The sequence below is a fragment of the Bos indicus genome, chromosome 25, assembly GCF_029378745.1.
Source record: "Bos indicus isolate NIAB-ARS_2022 breed Sahiwal x Tharparkar chromosome 25, NIAB-ARS_B.indTharparkar_mat_pri_1.0, whole genome shotgun sequence".
Taxonomy (NCBI): Eukaryota; Metazoa; Chordata; class Mammalia; order Artiodactyla; family Bovidae; genus Bos; species Bos indicus.
The window spans coordinates 35,639,121-35,654,568 of record NC_091784.1 but is presented as its reverse complement, the minus strand read 5'-3'; the positions used below and the strand labels follow the sequence as shown (position 1 = coordinate 35,654,568).

Below are 15,448 nucleotides of genomic sequence, written 5' to 3'. Positions count from 1 at the left end.
TTGGGCCAGCAAGCCCATCCTGAGCATTTCCTGTGTGTGCTCAGCTAGCCTGCAGAGACAGTCCTAACTCAGATGCCTCTGGAAGGGCAAAGGGAGAGAAGGGACAGACCAAGGCTAGAGACTCCTCACTAGGCCCATTAAGACCCTGCTGAGCTGTGTTTCCAGCCCCTGACATCCCTCTCAGGCTGCTGGGGACACAGTCAGGCGGGTTTTGCACCCATCTCTGCAGGAAGAGCCTAGAGGACACTGCCCGGCCTCAGCTCAATCGGGGCCCTCTGTTGGCGGAGCGCCCTGCAAGCTCCATCCAGGGGCCGGGCTGCCCTGAGGCCAGCCTGTCAAGCCCCCAGCGAGCAGACCATCGGGTCTATGTGCCTGTTTGGCAACCAATGTGGCAAGATGGGCTGGAATTCTGGCCACCTTGCCCAAATGCCACCCTGAGGGGTATGAGGGCTAGTGGGGAGTTCACAGTACCTGAGAAGCACCAGTCCCCCACCAGAAGAGGTGTCTGGGAGCCCACTGCCCACCACGGCCAGCCGCTGGGCCCACTCAGTCCTGTTGGGTCTCTGCCAGGGCCACTACGCAGACAGTGCAGGGTAGCCAGTGGCTCTGCACTCCTGATAGCTCTTGGAAAGTTCCAGAGCGACTGTGAAAACCAGTGCTGTGAATGTCTCCAGGCTGTGATGGGGCACTGGTCCCCCAAGTTTGGCTCCTTGCATGTGGCTGGTGGGCCAGGTATATTGTCATATAAGCAGCAGGAGACCAGGCTGGCCCCCCAGACTGCACGGCCATGCCTTCCACCTCCACAGGCTGCTCCTCACCTGGCCGCGGGGGACAGCCGCCAGTCCAGGTCACCACCTCACAGCACTGGTGCCAGGTAGGAGCCACCCTGTGCTGTCCTGAGCTGCGGAGACTCCTCCACAATTTCTAACATCACTGGGAGTGGGGGGCCCAGGCCCCCAGCAGACTGCCCCATCACCACACCCCACACCCCATGGGGTCAAGCATGACCTGGGCAGAGCCAGCTCAGAAGCTGTCAGCAGTCCTGATGTCTGAAACAATAACCACCTCACATCCTCTACTAATCCACTCTCCAATCCAACACGCTCCCTAAACCAGGGGCCTGGGAACTCCCTGGCGGTCCAGTGGTTAGGACTCGCTTTCACTGCAGTGGCCTAGATTCAACCCCCGGGTCGGGAACTAAGATCCTGCAAGCTGCGGGGCATGGCCAAAAGTAAACACGTAAAACAGTAAATAGATGCGGGGCCTGCAGGCTGGGATGTTCTGCAACCTTGTTGTTCAGTGGCTCAGTCGTGTCTGACTCTGTGTCTCCGTGGACTGCAGCACGCCAGGGTCCTCTGTCCCTCGCTATCTCCCAGAGTTTGCTCAAATTCATTTCCATTGAGTTGGTGATGCTACCTAACCTCTAACCTTGGTTACCCTCTAACCTCATTAAGACAGATGGATAAAGAAGAAAACAGCCTGAAGGGGTACCAACCATTTTTAAGCTCATATTAGGCCACTGCCCTCAACTGTGACAAACAACCCAAACCAGTGGCCAAAGGGACCGACCTGAGCCCCTCACCGTGAAACCATCCCGGGCGGGGCTCGAGCTGCCAGGCGCCAGGGTCTGTCCAGCAGTCTCCCCTTAAGACCTGAGAAAGACCCTCGTGCTGGGCGCCCCCTTCGATGCTGGCCACCGGTCCGCTGGGGAGCCAGCGCCTCCGCCAGGCCCAGCTGCCAGCTCCCCGTCCCGGGCGGTGGCTCACGTGGTGGGTCTCCCCTGAAAGGAGAGCGCCATTTGCAGGAGTTCCCGCCCCAGTTCCTGCTGCTTCCCTCCGGGGCCGAACTCAGCCGACAGCTCCCGGAAGGTGACGCCCACGCGCCGGGCCCCGATGTGCCGCCGGTGGATGGCGTGCTTCCACTGGTGCCGTGCGCCTCCCCTGAGCACCACCAGGGAGCGGCGGGGCAAGGGGACCGCCACCTCCACCTCCTGGCACGGGACGGACCGGCTGGGGGCCATCGCGCTGTCCGCCAGGGCCTCCGGGAAGCCGGATGGGGCCAGGCAGAGCAGCAGGCTGCCGGGCGCCTCCCGTGACATGGACAGCACGGTGGGGGACAGCAGGTTGAGGCTCACCAGCCGCTCCCCCCACAGCCAGGCGTCGTCCAGGTGCGGGTCGATGGCCGAGCCGCGCTCCGGGGAGTAGTCCAGGTTGCACTGCTCCACGGGCCGGAAGTCCTCCAGGATGGGGTACAGGCCCATCCGCCGCACCACCTCTCGGCTGAAGCTGGGGAGGCCTCGGAAGCCGGCCCTCTTTAGCTTCTGTTTCCGGAAGTTGACTTTGGGGCCGTAGTCCTGGAGGATGAGGATGAAAAGGAAGTGGGGGATTGGCTGAGTTTACGGAAATGGCATCACACGCCAGAGCGGAAGAATCCAATCACAGAGACCAAGACAATCCACGATGCCTGACTTCGTGGATCTGACATTTTGGCAGAAGGAGACAGACACCAGAGAGAGAAATACGAACAGCACACACCAGCTGGCAGCAAACGCCACCGAGAAAAACAGAGCAGGGAAGGGGATGTGGAGTGTCGGAGGACGTCTCCGCCCAGGCACCGCAGGAAGCAGAGCTGGAGACAGGAGGCCCGTGTGTGGGTGGCATCCCCTGGCCGCCGTGGCCAGGAGTCAGGAGCTGTGAAGGAGGAGCGGCCAGGCAGGGCAGGCGGGAGCGCGGGAGTGCGGGCCCGCCCAAGGCAGTGTTACCCAGCTGGTCAACACTGGGCTTCAAGACCACGGAGGAGGAGTTCCCCTAGGACCCAGAAGTGGTTCCACTTCTAGCCTCACTGAAGAGAATGGAAACACAGTCCACACAGAAACCTGTACTCGAATGTTCCCAGCAGCACTACTGACAAAGTCAAACAGTGCGCCTCCCTGCTGGTCCAGTGGCTGCGACTGCGAGCTCCCAATGCAGGGGGCCCGCGTTCCATCCCCGGTCAGGGAACTAGACCCCACATGCCGCAACTAAGTTCATATGCTGCAATTAAGACTCGGTACAGGCAAATTTAAAAAGTCAGAAAGTGGAAACAATCCGTGTCCACCAGCCGGTGAATGGTAAACCGAGAGTGGTCTATTCATGCGATGGAATAATGCTGAGTCACAAAAAGCAATGAAGTCCTGATACAGGGTGCAAAGCGATGAACCCGGAGAACATGCTCAGTGAAAGATGCCCGACACAGAGGGTCATACCCCACTTATAGGAATGTCCAGAAGAGGCCAACCCACAGAGACAGACAGCAAGTAAGTGGTTGCTGGGGGTTAAGGAAATGCAAAGTGACTGGCAATGGGTGTGTGTTTGCTCTGGGGTGATGAGAATGTTCCAGAACTAGACAGTGGTGATGGCTGCACAACACTGTGGCTACACTGAAAATGAAAGCACTGAATTATACACTTGAAATGGGGGATCTTATGGTAGGTGGCTTCCATCTAAAAGGAAAAACACACACACACACACACACACACACACACACACAAAAGAGAGGAGCCCTGTAGAATACAGCTCAGATCTGAGGGGTGAGAGGGGAGCATGTATCCACACTCCTGCTCCCTGGGGGCCCCTCCAGTGGAGGGTGGCCCCACCTGGTGGTAGAGTCTCCTTCTCTGTTCTGCAGGAGCCAAGGCCAGCTGGCTCCTTCAGGTCACCCCAACCGGTTGGCAGCAGCCGGCAGGAGGGCCACAGGCAGAAAGAAGAGAAGCCGGAGCCCGAGGAATCCCTGGGAGGCTGGGGTGACTGCCGTGGGGACAGCAGCAGCGGAGACAAAGGTTGGGCTGGCGGCCAGCACAGGGCCTTCAGGGCACGGGAAGGCCTCTGTGTTCACGCTGACATGGGAGGGCCTGTGGTAGAGCAGCGACTCTGACCAGATGGTGGGATCACTTCCTACTGAGACGGACAGGAGGGGCGGAGGCTGCGCAGGGAGTGTGGAGGCAGGCGGCAGCAGTGGCCGGGGGTGAACATTCTCAGGCTCAGGATATGTTTTGAAAGAGTAAAGAGCTGACAGGAATCACCAGTGAAAGCCAGAGAGGACTGTGGAAAGATCCAGGGTTTCTGGTCTGAGTAGGTAGAAGGTGGAATGCGCCGGCTCAGCTCAGGACTAACAAACAGGAGAAGCTGGGGCTGGAGGTACGAGCACGCAAGCCCTGAATTTTTTGGACCGGGCCTGAGATCAGCTAGGGGCGTCTGGAGAGGGAGGAGAGGCCTGAGAACCAGTCGCTGGGTTTAGGGGTGGGGGTCGGCGATGAGGCAGTTTCAGAGTGAGTTAAGAGGGAGCAGGAGGAGAGGAGCTGAACAGAACAGCTAACTCTCTTGAGAAGTTCTGCTGCAGAGACGAGAGACATGCAGCTTCCTGGGAGGCCAGTGGGAGAGAGCCCACCTAGAGAGAAGGGAGCTGGACAAGGGCTTCTGAGAAGCAGCAACCAGCCCGAAGCTGAAGAGGGGCTCGGAGGGAAGCAGGGCACAGGAGAGAAGGGAACCTCGGTAGATCCGTGTGTTTTCTCTGAGAGGCCCGGTCATCAGTGCAGAGGGGGGAGGGGAGCGAGGACTGGAAGGACAGCAGCAGAGCCGATGACCTGCGGAGTCAGCACGGCTCTGAGCACGAAGGGCCCGGCTCAGGATGGAGAGCCAGAGCCCGAGGCCACCTGGGGGTGGGTGAGTGGAAGGAGCCTGACAAAGTGAGAGGAGAAAGGGTGAGGGACACCCGAGGAAGCGCCTGTGCTAACTGGCTGGGGGGCCAGGGAGACTTGGGGGGTGCGCACAGGCAGGGGACGCAGAAAGGGGGCCAATGGCTGTCTGGAGGGGGCGAGGACTACCGGAGATGAGGAACAGAGGAGACAGGAGTGGACCCAAGGAGAAGGGGGCTGTGATCCCAACAAAGGGAAGCTTCAGGGTTTGGAGACCAGAGTATCGGTAGGAACAGGCGTGAGGAGATTCACAACTGACCCGGAGAGCTGCCGACAGGGTGGGGGCGTCGGGCAGCACTCCGCAGGGCTTCCCTGCGGGCTCAGTGGTAAAGAATCCGCCTGCTACTGCAGGAGACGCAGGTTTGACCCCTGAACAGGGGGATCCCACATGCCTCGGAGCAACAAAGCCAGAATTGTTGAGCCTAATGCTCTAGAACCCAGGAGGCCAAGTACTGAAGCACCTAGAGCAACAAGAGAAGCCACGGCAATCAGAAGCCCTCGCACCACAGCAGGGAGTAGCTCCCGCCTGCTGCAGTGAGAGAAGAGCCTGCACAGCAATGAAGACCCAGCACAGCCAAAAACAACTAACTAAATTAAAGGAATTAAAAAAAGAGGCACTCCATGAGAGTCACCAGCACTACGCCAGCTGGGGAGAGGGCAGAGAGCGCTGGGTGGCCGTCTGCTTCTGAGCCCCAACTCGTAGGAAGGTAAACAGGCCGCGCTCTGGGCCCTTCCCCAGCACCCCTATTCAGCAGCCCTGCCCTCCCACAGCCCTAGGTCAGCTTGTCCGCTAATGGCTCTGGGCGGTGGCTGCAAAGGCAGGCATGGAAAAGGAGATAAGCACAGGAGCTCCAGGGTCAGGTGCCTGGCAGGACCCTGCAGCGTGACTGGCCAGAGAGGGCAGGCCTTCCTCCCCCCACCCTGCTCTGGCCCAGCCTACCTGCTTCCTCCGCCCAGACTGAGAGAGCTTCCAGGGGTCGCGGTCCATCAGCTGCACCATCTCGGCTTCTTCCTCTGGGGTCACGAAGTCCTCGATCAGGGTCACGCCCGGGAAGGGGAAGGCCCAGCCTTCAAAGTCAGACTCCTCGGCCCCCACGGCCCAGCCAGTGTCGGGGTAGTAAATGAACCGGTGTGTTTTCTGCAAAAGAAAGACAGGGGTGTCAGAGCTTCTGGAGCCCTGGCTCACACCCCACATACGCCCTGAGAAGCTGCCCCACCCAGTGGTGCACCCTCCCCGGCAGCACTCTGGGGGTCAGCTGGCATCTCCAGGGAAGTGGACCCCTGCCCAGCCCCCACCTTGCTCAATTTCTCGTCTGTAAAAGGAAAGAGAGTACACAGGAACATTCTTTCGTCTTCCACCTTGCAGGTGAGGTGACTGAGGCTCAACAAAGTTAAGGAACTAGCCCAAGGCTGCACAGCTGGGGAGCAGCCTCCAAGGCCACACTGTTGCTGTGGGCACTGTCTGTTCCTCCCAGGCTAGTGAGGCGTGTGTGAAGGCAGACGGCCCTGATGGGGAGCTGGAGAAATCTGCTCCCCTAAAGCTGAGGCCTAGGGTTGCCCAGGGGGGTAAGTTCACATGCTGGGAGGCCAGAGGGAGAAGCTCTTTCCAGCCACAGTGGGGATGTCGCTGGGGCCTCCCTGACACGGCGGCAGCCATGGGCACTCCCTGAATTTCTCATTGAAAAAGGATAGAAGGCTTCCCAGGTGGCTCAGTGGTAAAGAATCCACCTGGTAAGGCAGGAGACGTGAGTTCAATCACCGATCCCAGAAGATCCCATTCACAGTGGGGCAACTAAGCTGGTGTGCCGCAACTACTGAGCCTGTGCTCTAGAGCCTGGGAGCAGAAACTAGTGATGCCCGCACGCCCTAGGGCCCGTGCTCCGCAACAAGAGAAGCCATGGCAACGAGAAGCCTGTGCACAGCGACTAGAGAGGAGCCCCTGCTCACCCCAACTAGAGAAAAGCCCACACAGTAGTGAAGACTCAAGAGAGCCAAAAACAAAAAATAAATAAAATTTAAAAAGAAGAGCAGAACTTGCCAGTCACCTAGAGGAGTACCAGACTGACAGCCTCCTGTGGCAGGGCCTCCGGCCAGTGACCCATCACGAGCCCGGCCAATTACCAGGCAGTCTTTGCTCTGGAGCTTCCGGTTGGGTGAGCCAAGACTTCCTCAGATCTGCGCGGGAGTTGGGGGTGCTCCCTGCCTCCTCCCCGTGTATGTTCTAGAGGCACTGCCAGCACCCCCGACTCTGAACCACCGCGTCTCCCTCCTGGCACCTCACGCAGGACACACAGAAAGTAAGGACTCCTCCTGTACATTTCACTTGTTCCTCGGCATCAGGTTGGGAAGGTGCTACCCGCTACAGTGCCTGGAACCTCCACACCCTCGGCCATGGGCAGAGTCCAGACCTCTGGCGAGGTCTGAAAAACTTTTTTTTTAAGAAAGTAATTATGGTGAAATATATACAACCACATATATTTTATACATAAGACTGATCCTCAACCATATTTTAAGTGCACAGTTCAGTATTGAGTATATCACACTGTTGTGCAACCAATTTCCAGAACTTTCTCATCTAGCAAAAGTCTACCTGTTAACTTAGAGAACGAACTTGCGGTTGCCGGGGCTGGGGGGTAGGGGCTAAGGATGGGGTAGAGGGCTAGTTAGGGAGTTTGGGATGGACAAGTACACACTGTGACATTTAAAACCAATGAGGTCCTCCTGTACAGCACAGGGAACTCTGCTTAATGTTACGTGGCAGCCTGGATAGGAGGGGAGTTTGGGGGAGAATGGACACATGTATACGTATAGCTGAGTCCGTTCTCTGTCCACCTGAAACCATCACAACATTGTTAATCAGCTATACTCCAATACAAAATGTTACAAAAAAAAAAAGAAAAGAAAGTCTATCCGTTAAACAACACATCCCCTGTCTCCTTTGCTCCAGCCAGTGCGCACCCACCACTCTCCTTCCCGTCTCCGTGACTCTGACTACTTTAGACGCTCTACCTGAGTGGAATCATACAGTTTGCATCCTGACTGCCTTATTACACTCAGCATAACGTTTTCGGGTTCATTCGTGTCGTGGCACGTGCCAGACTTTCCTTTCTCCCTTTTTCAGACTGAATAATAGTCCGTTGTATGGGCCGCATTTTGTTCATCCTTTCATCTGTCCAAGGATACCTGGGTTGCTTCTGCCTTTTAACTCTTCTGAGTAACTCTGCTATGAACATGGGTATACAGATATCTCTTCAAGACACTGCTTTCAATTCTTTTGGGTCCACATCCAGAAGTGGGATTGCTGGGTCATATGGCAGCTCTACATTTAATTTTCTTAGGAACTGCTACTGTTTTTCACAGGACCTTCTTAACTTCTATCAGAGACACCTTGACGGTTTCTTCACTGGCTTCCCAACCCCTTTTCCTTCTTATCCACTCTTTCCCCTCAGAGGAACTTTCTAAAGTTCACATGTGATTTTACCTTTAAAACCCTCACGAGCTCACCACGGCCCTCAAAAGGAGCCCAGCCTGCCTTCCGTGGTCAGGCCCCACCGGCTTCATCTCCCTCCCCTGACGCATCACCCACCTTCCCCAGGCCTCGGCCCAAACAGTTTCCCAGCTGAAGGCCCTCGCTCTGCTCAAAGGCTCTGCGTCCTTCTTTGTTAATTCGTAGGATTAAGGAATCTCATTTCCGTCCAATGCCTCCTGGGACCCGTTGCCCCGAGTTTCGGCACCCTCTGCTCTCGTCCTGTCGTCTTCCCACGGGCAGGTGAGGTTCCCAGCCCGACCCGGGGCGGAGGAGCAGCGGCTACGTGTGCTATCAGACTACCCCCAAGTTCCATAGGTGAGCCGCGGCCGGACTGCACCGACGTCCCAGCCCCTTCTCCACTCCAAGCCCACTCCTCAAATCCCTCATCTCTTCACCTCGCAACGCCCCCATCTTCAGGGCCGCTGACACGGGCTGATCCGGAACCTGTCTTCAAGGCCAACTTGGGCCTCAGTTTCCCCACACGAAGCATGGAGTTGTGGGCGCGGCGGCCCCTCTCCCACCCCTCACCTGCGAGGGGTGCTGCCAGGGCGGGTCACCTCCGCGCTGCCGCTCGCAGATCAGACAGGTCCTGATGCCCTTGCAACCGCATTCCCGAAGGACCTCGGGAGGCGCCACCGCCGCGGCCGCCATGGCGGCGTCCCGGCGGCCAGGGCGCAGATGCGGGGCCGCGGGGGCCGCTGGGAGTGGTAGTCCGTGCGCAGGGCGCGAGGTTCGCGGGGACGCTTCCTTCCGGTGGTCGCCGCCGCGGACGGATTCGCGCGGCGCCACCTCCTGGACTGAGGCAAGCGCTGGCGCCAGCATCGGATTCCCGTGCTGCGGTTTGGGCACACGCGGACGGCGCCTTCTCGCCATGGCCCCCCTCTCGACGCGGCTGCTTATCCAACGGGGGCGACCCAAGAGCAACCGGCTGGGGAAGATCCGGAGCTTGGAGTAAGGGCCGAAGCCACACTGTCCCACCGGGGCCTGGGTCGGCGGGCAACCGGAAAAAAGCCTGGGATCCTTTCTCTCTCCCTTCCCGGCCCCGTTATCACCCCGAGTCTTTAAACACTCGGGCGACACGCCGTGCTCGCCTTATGAGATGGGGCGGGGCGGGGCGGGGGCGGGGGGCGGGTTCTGGAGCAGCGTTGCCCCAGAAGAGGGCCTGGGCTGCTAGGGAGACTGTCTTGTAGAAAGAATATGGAGCAACCTGTTGAGAGAGTTACAGGGGAGCTCAGAGAGCCCCACCTAGAGGATCAGGAAAAAGCCTCTTGGAGGTAGCCAGCTGCCTCAAGTTCTAAAGTAGTTATCAATGGAGGCGATGTTGGGGATCAACTGCACAGGCAACAAGAAATATCAAGAGAAAAGCCATCGGAGGCACCTGGGCTGACGTGGGTATGGGGTGGGAAGTCGGTGGGCCTGCCCCCTGAGCCGGCCCTGTCTGCGCCTTTCCCCAGCCTGTCAGGGCTGAATCTGCTCTCAGAGGACTTGGACCACACGCTCCTGGGTCGCTTGAAGCAGCTGCAAGAGCTGGACCTCTCCGACAACCAACTGGAAACGCTGCCCGCCGACCTGGGCCTGCCCCACCTGCACGTCCTCCACTGTGCCAACAACCAGCTGAGCGACGTCACCCACCTCTGCCAGTTCCCGCAGCTCGAGGAGCTCAGCCTGGAGGGCAACCCCTTCCTGACAGTAAGTGGGTGCCCGCAGCAGCCCCAGGCACTCGATGGGCTGGGGCTGAGCCACAGACTGGGCACAACCCCGAGCCGCTCTTCCTCATCCCCCAGGTCAGTGACAGCCTGAAAGTCACCTTCCTCCTGCCCGAGCTCCGTAAGTTCAACGGCAAGGATGCTTCCACCACTCGCTCTAAGGCAGAGAGCCTGAACCGGGAGCTGACCACCAGGGTGAGGAACGGGGAGGAGTCCCCGGAGCTCGGGAGCCTTGAGTGAGTGGCAGAATGGGGTATCTGGAGGACTCCGAGAGGGGCCACAGCGGCCCTGAGACCCTACCCTGACCCAGGGCTCTGATCTTGGCTGTGGTGCTTGGCCTCTTGTTCTTGTGCAGGCAGGCGATGTTGAGACGCTTTCGTGGTGACACTGCGCTGGGCCAGCTTTTCCCTTCGGGGGCTGTTTCTCCCTGTGGCTCACTTGGGTTTGTGCAGCCGAGAAGGCTGTGGTTCCTGGAGGCTTCCCAGAGGCGATGAGGGCGACGCCTCTGATCCCTAGAGACAGAGGCGCCACAGAAGGTCCAGGAGAGCTGGGCTGGCCTGAGCCTAAACCTGGTCCCTCTTGTGCCAGGTCGCAACTCACTGGAAGAAGTTCATGGCCGCACTGAGCCCAGAGGAGCAGGCACAGGCCCAGGCAGACTTTGTGAAGTCGGCTGTCAGGAACGTCCGCTACGGGCCCATGTCGCTCAGCGAATTCACCCAGTGGCGGGTATGCCCTCACGCTGCTGTGCTGCCCATCGGCCCTGCCAGCTCCCTCCTCCCTGGCTCCCACAGCCCAAGCCACCCTGGAGGTCGCTGGCCACAAGAGGACGTGGGGAGTAGGGCAGGTCAGGGAAGGTGGCCTGGGGGCTGGAAAGACGCTTCCCCAGCTCTTACTGGCTGTCTGGGAGAGGCTTGAGGCCCTAGGACTATGCCTGGCTTCCTGATGGCCTGCTCCCACCCAGGTGCGGATGATCTCTGAGGAGCTGGTGGCCTCTGGTGGAACCCACGCACGTGAGACAGACATGCCAGAGGGATCCCACAAAGCCACAGCTACCCAGCAGCCCAGGGTGAGTGGGGCTCCCAGGCTCCCTGGGCCTGCCTTGGCTCTTCCTGCCTCAAGAGGCATTAGGGAAGCAGGGGACCTTGAGATATGCCCAGGAGATGGTCTCCTGTGCTTGAGTGGGTTCTCTCTGACCCTGGTACCTCTTGCCTCCCATACCCCAGGAGGGTGAAGTTGAGTCTGTGACAGGGAGGAGGTAAGCCCTAGGCAGATGGGTGCCTGGTCACCATGCCTCAGCCTGCCCCTGCCCTCTCCTCCACAGGCCAGGCCGGTGGCCTTGAGGCGGCCAGGTGATACCCTACTCAGCCTCTCTCCCCAGAAGCGGATGTGCACCTCCCTGTTGGCGCCGGTGGAGGGCAGCCTTGTGGGCTCTGACAGCAGCCAGGTGAGCCCTGCACGGTGGCAGGGAGGCGCAAGGTGGGAGAGAGGGCTGGGGCAGCCGTGACCGCCCTCTGTCCCCACCCCTGTCCTGCAGCTGGAGCCCCTGCACTTCCTGCAGTGCCACAGCAAGAACAACAGCCCCAGCGACCTGAAAACCCAGCTCTGGGCCTGCGCCTTCGAGCCAGCCTGGGATGAGGGTATACCCTTCGGGGGCAGGGGCCCTGGGAATGCCACTTTCAGGGGCTACCTGGGAGGGTGGGGAGCAGGGAGGGACAGAGAGCTTAAAGCGTCATCCAGGTCAGGAGGAGCAACTGCCGTAGACAACTGAAAACGTTTTCACCAGACTGAGCTCCCAAACAGGGCAGGCAGGGGCCGCGTCGCAGACCGTGGCCACGTGTGGTGGGGAGGCCGTGTGTGTGATCGACTGCCAGACGGGCATTGTACTACACAAGTACAAGGTGCCTGGTGAGGTGAGTGCCAGCGCCTGGCTCCTGCGGGGTGGTGGCAGAGCCTTGGCTCCTGGGGGCAGAAGTGTGGAGGTCGAGGGGCCAGACTCGGCCGCCTGCTCAGCAGGTGGCCCTTGTCTTTGGTGCTGGACCGCGGTTCCGAGGTGGCTCTGCCCCTCCGTGACTGCTCCCCTCCCCGCCCAGGAGTTCTTCTCCGTGGCCTGGACCGCCCTGACGGTGGTCACACACACCGGCCACAAGAAGCGCTGGAACGTGTTGGCGGCCGCGGGCCTGCGTGGGCTGGTCCGGCTGCTGCACGTGCAGGCCGGCTTCTGCTGTGGGCTCATCCGGGGCCACAGGAAGGCCATTGCCACCCTCTGCTTCAGCCCCACCCACGAGACCCACCTCTTCAGTAAGACCTTCCTCCCACACCCCCCAGGGCTCCCCCAGTACCCGTGTCCTGCAGCCTGGCACCTCAGGGCTCCTCCCCGGGGCGGGCCTCACACCAGCTGCCAAGGTCAGCTCAGACTGTGGTAGGAAGCATGAGGCTTCAGAGACACCTGACCCGGCTTCGGATTCTGTCTTGTTCCCCCAACCCGCCCTGCAGCCTTGGAGGTTTCTCAGAGCCAGGGCAGTGTCTGCGATCTGGGTGGGTACCCCAGCCCTCTGGATGTGGTGAGGTGATATCTGAGCCGTAGCTGCCTGGTGTGGGGCATGTTAGGTTCGAGCAGGATAAGGACGGGGCCCCGGGAGTCCTGTCTCCAGTTGTGGCCCTCCCTCCCTCCCTGCCTTGGAGGGGCTGGCCTTGGGAGCCTGGTCTCCACCTGGGATGCAGCCTGCAGGAGGGAGCGGGGCCTTCTTAGAGACACCTGTCTCCTTCCCATCCCCTCGCCAGCGGCCTCCTACGACAAGCGCATCATCCTCTGGGACATCGGGACACCCAACCAGGACTACGAATTCCAGGCCAGGTGATGCTGCGAGGCAGGACAGCCCGGGATGGGGGGTGGGCACACCCGAGTCTGCGGCCTCACGCCCTCCCACCTCTCACCTGCTGGCAGCCACCTGCTCACACTGGATACCACCTCCACCCCCCTGCGCCTCTGCCCTGTTCCCCCCTGCCCGGACGCCTACCTGCTGGCCGGCTGTGAGGGCGGCTGCTGCTGCTGGGACGTGCGGCTGGACCAGCCCCAGAAGAAGAGGTGAGCACGGGCAGGGGATGCCCCGAAAGCCCGTCCTCAGAGCCGAGCAGCTGCAGGTCCGAGGGTCTGACCCCAGGCACACCTGTCAGGGGTAGTGCCTGCACTATGCCCCTCGCCCTGGGGAGCCCAGAGGCAGTTTCCAGGGCCCTATTTGCAGAGCTGGGGTGTCCGCACCTCCTGCTCATCTCTCGAGGAAAGACCACTTTCCAGCACCCCAGGCTGTGATCACCTCATCACTGCCCAGGTCCTACCACTCGCCAGCTGTGGGACCTTCCCTTGTCCAGCATGATTTCATCTGCGAAGTGGGGACAATAACTCACACCCCAGGGCTAGTGGAGGGCAAGGGGGATGGTGTCTTGGCTGGGATGAGGCCCCGGCAAGGCCAGGTTGAGGCTTGTGGCTCTTGGACCCTGGGAGAGCTGAGGCAGTGCTCGGGAGGGAAGCCCTGCCCTCGAGGGTCCCAGAGCCTGGTGGAGGAGACAGGCATTAAAATCACACAAGTAAGGCGCTCTGAGAGGGGCAGGGAGGCTCAGGGGACTCTGAGGTGACTGGTGGCAGATGGACAGGTCCTCAGGCCTATGCTCTTCATGGACCCCAAGGGTCAGGTGGGCAGACGGAGGGAGGGTCTTCACACAGAGGGAAGTGCAAAGGGCAGTGGCAGGGCAAGCTGGCTGACCAGGGAGGTCTGGTCAGAGCTTGGGAAACCGGAGGGAAGGCAAAGGCGAGGTGGCTGGGCCAGGGGACACCAGCCCTGCGGTCCCTGGTGAGGTACTGAATTTTAACCTAAGTACAGGGAATAGCCTGGGGAGAATTTGAGGGCAGGTAGCAGGGGAAAACTAGAACGACATCTCAGCACAGACCAACTGCCACCAGGCAGTGGTCCAGACAGGTGTTGGCAGCCCCGCCTCCTCCCCCCCGCCCACCCACGTCTGCCTCCTCCCCAAGTCCTGTGACGTCTTCCCCGCATCTCAGACGCGTCTGCCTCTTGGGGTTGGTACTTGGCTGCCTTTCGTGGATCTCAGACTCTGCTGGGAGCCGCTCCAAGCAGTGTGACCCCACGCTCTCAGCTGCCACTCTGCACACTGCCCTCGGGGTCAGAGCAAACCCCTGCCCCTTGGCCAGCGCACTGCTTACCTCACTCAGCCCGAGGCACGGCCTGGCTTCCGAGCCCTTCCTGGCCGCACCCCACCCCACCCCCACCCGCTGGCTCCCCCTTCAGGGCTTGGATGGACCGGGGGTCCTGAGGAAGTGCCCGGCAGGGATCTGAACGAGCGCCCAGCTTTGATGTGTCTCTCTTTCTGCAGCCTTCCGGGCTGACCAGCATCTTCTGCTGCCCCACAGGGTGTGTGAAGTCGAGTTCGTCTTCTCCGAGGCCTCCAAGGTATCCGGACAGAGAGTGGATGGGCTGGCGTTCGTGAATGAGGATGTCGTGGGTGAGTGAGCCCAGCTCCAGGGGCAGTCTGGCTTCTTGGGACCCCACTGGGCCCTGGCCAGGCCTTCTGGGGTGATTTCTCTGTGGGCGGGGGTTTAGGTCCAAGGGTTTCTGAGGGGGCCCTCAGCACGGACCAGGAAATGTCTGGAGAGGCACCCCCCAACAGGCACAGCTCTTCCTTCTCCCGTCAGCCTCCAAGGGGAGCAGCCTGGGCACCATCTGCCTGTGGAGCTGGAGCCAGACGTGGCAGGGTCGGGGCAGCCAGCCCACAGTGGCTGTGGTAGTCCTGGCTTGGCTGCAGTGGTCGCCCACCATCCTGGCCTACTTCTCCCTCAGCACCTGTCCTGGTGAGTGGCCCACCTTCCTTCCCTGCCCCCGGCTGCCCCCCAAGTTCTGCCCCACCTGAGGCTCCATTCCTGTCCTGACAGACAAGGGGCTTGTGCTCTGCGGGGATGAGCAGGGCAGCGTGTGGATCTATGACGTCAGGCCCCTCCTGGCGCAGCGCTCCCCACCACAGACCGCCCCGCAGGCCCCCACGCAGGTAGGCACGCAGGGGGCTGGTGCTGCCCAGGGGCCCTGCTCAGGAAGCAGAAGCAGCTGTTCAGCCCCCTCTCTCTTCCCCCCAGATCCTTAAGTGGCCCCAGCCCCAGGCAATGGGCCAGACGGTGACCAAGACGATGGTGAACACGGTGGTGGCCAACCCCGCCTTTACCTACCTCACTGCGCTGACTGACTCCAACATTGTCGCCATCTGGAGAAGGGGCGAGCCCTGAGCGCACGGCCCGCCTCCGTCACAGGGCAGCAGGGACACAACTTAACTTATTCAGCTTTGGGGGTAGTGACGGGATCTTTATGTCTGTGAGTGTTTTTTTTTTTATTAAAACGCTACTTTGTAAGAGAAGCCCGGGGAGAGCTCTCTGTGGGCCCCATTCCTGCGCTGAGTGAGGCCAGCTGGCCAGCCCTG

At 60.4% G+C, this 15,448-nt stretch overlaps 2 protein-coding genes across 2 annotated transcripts; one reads left to right on the top strand and one right to left on the bottom strand.

Moving 5' to 3' along the window:
* Positions 1-1,480: 1,480 nt before the first annotated feature.
* On the bottom strand, positions 1,481-8,953 carry ALKBH4 (alkB homolog 4, lysine demethylase). The gene is made up of 3 exons (XM_019987953.2): positions 8,790-8,953; positions 5,673-5,870; positions 1,481-2,353 (listed from the first exon to the last, which is right to left on the bottom strand). The coding sequence occupies exons 1-3, from the start codon at positions 8,910-8,912 to the stop codon at positions 1,763-1,765; spliced, it is 912 nt and encodes a 303-aa protein (XP_019843512.2). The 5' UTR covers positions 8,913-8,953; the 3' UTR covers positions 1,481-1,762.
* A 46-nt stretch (positions 8,954-8,999) lies between these two features.
* On the top strand, positions 9,000-15,385 carry LRWD1 (leucine rich repeats and WD repeat domain containing 1). The gene is made up of 15 exons (XM_019988153.2): positions 9,000-9,212; positions 9,716-9,950; positions 10,046-10,162; positions 10,556-10,693; positions 10,929-11,033; positions 11,289-11,411; positions 11,502-11,604; positions 11,768-11,877; positions 12,058-12,265; positions 12,749-12,821; positions 12,912-13,052; positions 14,394-14,485; positions 14,676-14,831; positions 14,913-15,025; positions 15,111-15,385. The coding sequence occupies exons 1-15, from the start codon at positions 9,133-9,135 to the stop codon at positions 15,255-15,257; spliced, it is 1,941 nt and encodes a 646-aa protein (XP_019843712.2). The 5' UTR covers positions 9,000-9,132; the 3' UTR covers positions 15,258-15,385.
* Positions 15,386-15,448: the final 63 nt, after the last annotated feature.